General features: G+C 39.6%; 1 protein-coding gene across 3 annotated transcripts in view; it reads left to right on the forward strand.

Moving 5' to 3' along the window:
* Positions 1–2,251: 2,251 nt before the first annotated feature.
* LOC139979066 (uncharacterized) overlaps positions 2,252–7,500 on the forward strand; it is a 44,747-nt gene continuing 39,498 nt past the window's right edge. The window contains exon 1 of one of the 3 annotated variants that reach the window (XM_071989721.1): positions 2,252–2,474. In XM_071989721.1, coding sequence (XP_071845822.1) covers positions 2,423–2,474 — 52 coding nt within the window. In that variant the 5' untranslated portion in view covers positions 2,252–2,422. The remainder of the gene's footprint in view (positions 2,475–7,500) is intronic. The other 2 variants (XM_071989745.1, XM_071989738.1) reach the window with 2 other exon arrangements.

Consider the following 7,500-nt stretch of genomic DNA (forward strand, 5'->3'; position numbering starts at 1 on the left):
CAGTTGAAAGATCTTTACTATTAATACAGATCTTAGTATTTCTATAACACGTTCACGGGTTGAGCAGTGGCGGCGGAACCGGGGGGGGGGGGGCTTGGGGCTCAGCCCCCCAATGAAAAAGTTGAGGGGGCAAATGCATGATAAGCCCCCCCCCCAATATTTACCAAGGCTCCGAAACGTGCATCTGCCCATTTTTCAATGCATACTTGTCGATCTGTCCGATGCACACGTATACTACATAGGTGTAATAATTTTAGTAATTGCTGGGGACCCTCGGCCCGTCCCCTGGCTATTGACCACATTGTCACCCCAACCGCGTCTTCACGCCCCGTGAAAAGTGGAAGCAGTGAGTGTGAGTACCGGTAAGCGTAACACAACTTCGTCTTAGTCCAATGACTTGCCTCATTTCAGCCAGTTCTCCAACATCCCCTTACTTAGTGGCGGAGCGTCCATATATACAGTCAGGGGGGCGGATGCCCCCCCCCCCCTGACGGACTCAAATGGACTGCTGGCGCCCTTTTCAGCTTTTCACTACTTGTTTACTTATTCGCGATTATTGACTATTTTATTGCGCTCTCATATACCTATTGACATTTGTCATATTCTGTTGGTGTCATTTTCCGACAAAATGGCGACGACACCTATTTATTCTCCGTTTATCTGCAAATAAGCATGGCCCGGAAAGGGTCATTTCCTGCAATCTAAGGAGTATCTTTACTCGAAAATTTTCTGTACGCTCCGCGCCAACCTGTGGTGGCGCTCCGCTTAGATAGTGTCGAAAGCGCCCCTACAGACCATTCTTGCACCCCCCCCCTGACCAAAACCCCCTAGCTCCGCCACTGCCCTTACTACACTCAAAAACGTCTTTGCGGGTACACTACGAGTTATAGCTACTCTCTTAAACACCATCGAATATACAAATTACAATGTTTTTACAGACTTACTGAATCTGAGAAATTGCAGGCTTGAGACCCATATTTTAGGGCAGGTATTCGCAGCATAAAACACTCGGGAAGTGCCGTTTCCGGCCATCTGGGGGTTTGAAAAAACCCAAAATTTTGGGGTACGCTCCGCGCCAACCGATGGTGGCGCTCCGCTTAGGTAGTATCCACACATTAGCCCCCCCCCCCCCAATAATTTTTCCGTTCCGCCGCGCCTGGGGTTGAGGAAAACTCCTTTAAACATCGAACGTCAATGGACTGCTTCGTCTAGCACTCTAACTATAAGGTCACCCCTTCCCCTGTTGTATCTCTGTTCTTAAGAAACAATACAAAACTCAGTAGCTAGGGAAATATATATTTTATGGTCTCAAAATAACATGTTTACATTGAAGTACTAGTAGATCAGGAACAATTGATACATCCAGAGATGGCTTTGTTGTGCATATTTAATTCAAAGTATATGTTTTGAGTTGACTCGTTATAGAATTAAAAAAAACAACGACGAACATACAATGGCTTTACATTAACATTGAGGCTTGCACTCGTGATTCACGGACGTCATCAGCAGATAGGCCTGAGCTTCCGAGAGATTTAGCTTAATTTTAAAAAGTGTATATCTCGAAACCTAGAACACATAGCCTAGTGGGCACGCATTATTACTAGCAATCAATAGTTTTTTTTTCTTTTTCTTCTATGTCATATCAAGTCTAACGTTCTGTACAAAGTCATCTTTCAATACTTTCCCTTGCTTGACGTTCTTTTAGTGAGAGAAGGGGTTGGGCAAGGGGGAGGGGTGGGCGGGGAATGGGAAGGAGGAGTGGGAGGGGAGGGGAAGGGGGATGATCTTTTATATGCGACCTTCTGTGTTAGTTATACCTGTTGGGATTCTTTGCGCTTTCCCCGTTATCAACATTTCTTTCATTTCGGTTTACCCAATGAAGCATGTATAAACAGTTTGATATCCAAAATGTATAAGGTAAGCTTGTATTGAAACGACTGGAATTTGTTGTGTCGTGAACTATTTGACTTGTCTACCTTTATTGCCTATTGACAAGGAAGTGGGGAAAAATCTGCAATGAACAGGGTGTTTTTCCCCTCGAAAATGTGGTTTGACTTCGAACTTGAACAGCCAACGCATCACTAATCATTAAAAGGCTTAAAAACGCTTTGTAAGAGTGTCATTTATTGATTCCCAGTAACCCGTGTAGTATTGGTTTAGCCAAATCGTATGATAAATGAAAGTACGAATGCTTTATACTAGTACACAATAAAAAATGTGAGACAAAAAAAAAAAAAACGTTCGGTATATTGATTTTACATTTGCGGCTTGTGACCTCAGTACAAAGCTCCACCCTTCTCGATTACCGATCAATTTATATAGTGGTCACTTTGATACGAAATGTTATTCTCACTTACATATCGGGGAAGGTACCACTTCTAAGCTCCTCATCATTTGCAGACTAGAAAAAAAGGTCTCCGCTATGGCTACCTTAGGCCTAGTACTGGTTTTTGCTTTCATTGCAGGGATATCGGGTAAGTTTTATCCATTGTGACTATTGTTTTCTTTTTTTCATTACTAATATTAGTATTATTATTATTATTATTAAGATTATTACTAGTGTTCAAATGTTGTTAGATTTTTACTAAAATTAAAACCTGTTGGCAAGGTATCGATCCCCCATGCAGCCCCTCTAAAAATATTAATATTTGTTGTAAAGTTGCTCTTTTTCTTTTATTTCATCTTACTGCTTGACATTGTTTGGTCAATTTTTAACTATAGGCTATACGAAAACGCAAGTTTGGTCATTTAAGGAAAACTGAGAGAACATCCCCACCCCCCCCCAAAAAAAACGAAATCAGCTGACAGTTATCTATATAATTTGAGTGAAATTGTTTAAATTAATCCCCCATTTAACCAGGTTTGTATACATCATCTTGTCTCAGCTAAGTGGTAGGCATATGAGCAGTCTTGTATCGAGTACCCGAGTACGTACTCTAAACTCCATCGCCTTCATGGATTTGTACTCCATAGACCTTTCGGAATCTAGTACAGATACACGTCATGGAACTCGAACTTAGATACTTTGTAATTATACTCATAACAAAGGTACAATTCTACTTTGTACTTATACTCATAAGAAAGGTACAAATTTACTTTGTACTCATACGCATAACAAAGGTACAAATCTACCTCGACTTATACTCATAAGAAAAGAACAAATCTACATTGTATACTCATACGCATAACATAGTTACAAATCTACTTTGTACTCATACTCATAACAAAGGTACAATCTACTTTGTACTAGTACTCATTCTCTTTGCGTTGGTACTGCAAGACTGACGCAGAGTGCTCCATGTACAAACGTTCATATGGAAGTTCGCTATAACACCGAAGTGAGATCACGCCTAAAACAAAATCGATCATGAAATGGAGTTTCAAAAATGGAGATGGAAATGGAGTTCAATCCACTCCTCCACTACCAATCGAAAACGCTCTTTTCAAAAGCGGGAACTATCTTCACATTTCTTACAGAGTTTGTACAATCACCCACCCTCCCACCTCCCCCCACCTCCGGTCTACCACTCGAAAGCATACAGATACATCTATCTTAATATACATTTCAATTGTTTTTAGCAATATATGTGTTATCTTTAAATGTTGTATTCGTCTAAATACTCAGTTATGTGCTTCGTCTTATTTAGCGTAATTGTGCTGATATTTTTCGAAACGTCAAATGTGCCACTTGTTCTATGGGGCTCCATCGCCCGCAGGTTGGGTTACTGAGTCTGTTGCGATTTATTCTGCTGTCTAATCCCGCCCGGACTTCCCACGAGATTATATACACTGCACGTAGGAGTGTAGTGCAACGTTCAATTGCAAAGCCATCGACTGATTTAGTAGAATGGTATAGTTGATAGTTACCGTCCGACAGATATGACCTTTCTTTACTCATATCTTTACTCAGTGATATGCTTGAAAGGAAATGGGGATAAACGCTATTACTTTCGGCTTTCAGCACAACATACTTATAGTTATTCATGTCGTGTATCCTATTTCAAAGTTTTGTCCACTTTGCATCTAGGTTATCGAAGTTTGGAAAAGATATACAGTTAATTTTTATCAAATTGATTACTGAAGAAAGGACAAAGATCGACACATATTTTAGCACAAAAAAAAAAAAATGGCCTTACAGAATTTCGACAGTTAACCAAGGGCGGCGGAACCGGGGGGGGGGGCACAGGGGGCACGTGCTCCCCCACTTTTCCTCAGGTTAAAAATGTGCCCTTTTTCTACATAAAAATTTCTAAATAAAAATGAGTTTACAAAGCGAAACCCACATCGAATGAAATATTTCGGGAAGTTTTAAATGTTTACTACCACAGGCGTAGGAGCCCAATTTGATTTGGGGGGGGGGGGGGGGGCTGTAACGACTTGCACGAATAATATTACCAAAGTTTTTCGCGCGCTACGCGCGCGTTCAACATGTTAATGTGCATATCATATAGGCATGCGTTGGTTATTACATCGCATGCCAATAACATACAATCATTTGCCGTGTTATAACCCTTCCAAATTGGTTAGAATTATTGGGAAAGTCGTTACAATAATAATGATCATAATAATATCAGTTTAACCATTGAAAAACACATAGCAAATTATTTTTCTTTCAGTATTTTGACATATTTCATTTGCTTTCATGCATATCGATCGCGTGTGCAGGGACTTGGACTTTATAATGATTTCACCTCATTCTGTCTTTTCCTTGTTTCCCAATTTGCACATTAGATTTTGCAGTGCTAGTAGGCCTATGCATTGTTTCCTTGAGGAGGAGGGGGGGGGGGGGGTTGTGGCGTTGATGGAGTGATGTGTATACGCAAATAAGATAATACAATAAGAGTTATTAAGGGTATTAAATATCAGGCTGCATCAGTCCAATCGAATTTCTGCAAAGTGCCCTTCGACGTCGGTGCCCCTCCCCCCCCCAGATTAAAAGTGCTTCCGCCGCCCTTGCAGTTAACCCCTGAAGAATATCCCGATAATCTAGAAGAGACAGTTCCTATAATGTTTATATATTTACCAACACAGACCTTTTGCAGTAGAAACGTTGTTTTGCTCACATTTTATTGAGTATGAGAATTTCAACCTGCAACGAGAGGACAGAAAATCTGTTACACAGATATAAAACAAAATTAAAGAGTAACGGGATCAACTGATAACTTGTTGTTTGTATGCGTAGCTACACAATAGAAATCGCTTGGAACTTATTTTATGAAGTTTATATTTTCAAAGCAGTTTTACAGAATTAAAACAGTCAATCGAAGAATAGAGTCAAATAACGGAGAGCAATGATATGGATTAGTGAAGCTTCATACAAGCACCCATTGTAGAATTGGCTTTGAACAAGAACCACAATATAAGAGGCCTGATAATAATTTAGATGTTGTGCAAGATTGCGTTTGGATTTCGAAAATAAACTTGCCTTAAATATTTAGGATAACCCAAAGGCCTTCTTTTTGATGTCAGGTCAGAAAGTTAAAGATGAGATTGTTTTTCCTAGGGCATCACAGGCAGATAATATAGTTACTGATAGTCAGGATCTTGCAGATTTTTTGAACAACTTATTTGTGTCGGTTTTTAAAAGGGAAGATATGAATAGTATTCCATAATTTTCAGGGGGAAGTGATGGTCCTAAACTGGATACGGTCTTATTTTCGGATGAGGTTGTCATAAAGGAGCTGCTTTGTCTAAATGTTTTTAAAACTTGTGGACCTGATACAATCCATCCGTATTTGTTAAAGAAATTTTGCACTCCATTTCTTCGTTCCGCTCTCATTGAATGAATGTTATGTTCCTCAAGACTGGAGATGTGCTAATATTACCCCAATTTTCAAGAAGGGTGATAAGTCGAAGCCCTGTTTTTATAGGCCCGTAAGTCTCAATAGTGTTGTTTGTAAAGTCATGGAGTCTATTGTTAAACAGTCTCTGGTCAGTCACTTCAGTAGTCAGTCTTTGATCAGAGAGTTTTAATATGGCTTTTGTCAAAAAAAAAGGTCTTGTCTCACTAACATTCTTGAGTTTATGGAAAATTTTACAAGCTCACTAAATAGGCAGAAGTTTGTATATGTTGTGTTCCTGGATTTCCAGAAGGTCTTTGATGAAGTTCCCCACCAGCGTCTTTTACTAAGGCTGAGGAGTAGGGTGTAAATGGGAATTTACTGTATTGGATCGAGAATTGGCTTGGTAGTAGGAAACAGAGGGTGGTCATTAACGGATGTGCTTCTTCTTTGCAGGACGTTACTAGTGGTGTTCCACAAGGGTCTGATTTGGGCCACTTTGTTGTTTGTTACCTATATGAATGACATTGACGAGATATTTTGTGTACAGCTAAGAATTTTGCTGATGACACCAAACTGTATTCTGAGGTCTCTTTCAAAGCGATTCTGAGAAAATACAAATGGATTTAGATAAGGTTTATTCCTGGTCTCGGGGATGGCAAATGCTTTTTAATATTGATAAATGCAAGGTGATGCATATTGGTAGTAGTAACCAAACGTATACCTACAATCTTAATGGTGAGGAGTTATAGGAAGTCACTGTTGAAAGAGACCTAGGTATCTACAAGAACTCATCTCTGCAACCTTCTATACATGTCTCGAAGCTGCTAAAAGAGGTAATAGGGTCAAGAGGACCTTCAGTTTTCTAAAAGAGGACTTAGTTGTTAGGCTTTATGAGCAGTTGGCTAGGCCTCATCCGGAGTATGCTGTGCAGGCTTGGAAACCATATTTTGCTAAGGATAAGGAAGTACTCGAGAAGGTCCAGAGGAGGGCTACTAGGATGATTAGTTCCCTAAAGGGTGTTCCATATTAAAGGCGTTTACAACTCTTGAATCGCACCACACTGGAGCTTAGAAGGTTACGTGGTGACTTGATTCAGGTTATCAAGATGGTGTATTTGATTTTCATACTTTATCCTTCACTGACTTTTCCCACCCGATACTCATAGCTAGTACAGTAACTACTGTTCATGTTCTACAACCCGTGCATCAGTAACTACTGCGCTGTGTTCGCAACACGGTAACATGTGTAACAGTTGGCACAGTAATTACTGGAAAGCTGTTACACGTTGAACTACGAGTCCGACAGGTGACAATTTGCAGTAATTTAAAAAAATCATAATTTTTTTAAATTTTTAAATATTTTAAATTTTAAACATTAAAAATTAAATTTTAAATTTTTAAATTTTTAAAATTTGCAGTAAGAAAACACTTGCAGTAATTACTGTGCCGCTGGAACACATGTTACCGTGTTACGAACACAGCGCAGTAGTTACTGATGCACGGTTGTGGAACATGAACAGTAGTTACTGTACTAGCTATGAGTATTGGCTGCTTTTCCATGTTTTTTAATAGTAGTTGTACCAGATGTCGTTGACTTAAACTCCAAAGGACACGAAGTAGGATTAATATTCGGCATAACTTTTTTCTAATAGGGTTGTGAATGAGTGGAACGGTTTGCCTGAGAAAGTTGTACTTGCAAGTAGTGTGAATGAGTTTAA

Source organism: Apostichopus japonicus, chromosome 2 (assembly GCF_037975245.1).
Source record: "Apostichopus japonicus isolate 1M-3 chromosome 2, ASM3797524v1, whole genome shotgun sequence".
Classification (NCBI taxonomy): domain Eukaryota; kingdom Metazoa; phylum Echinodermata; class Holothuroidea; order Aspidochirotida; family Stichopodidae; genus Apostichopus; species Apostichopus japonicus.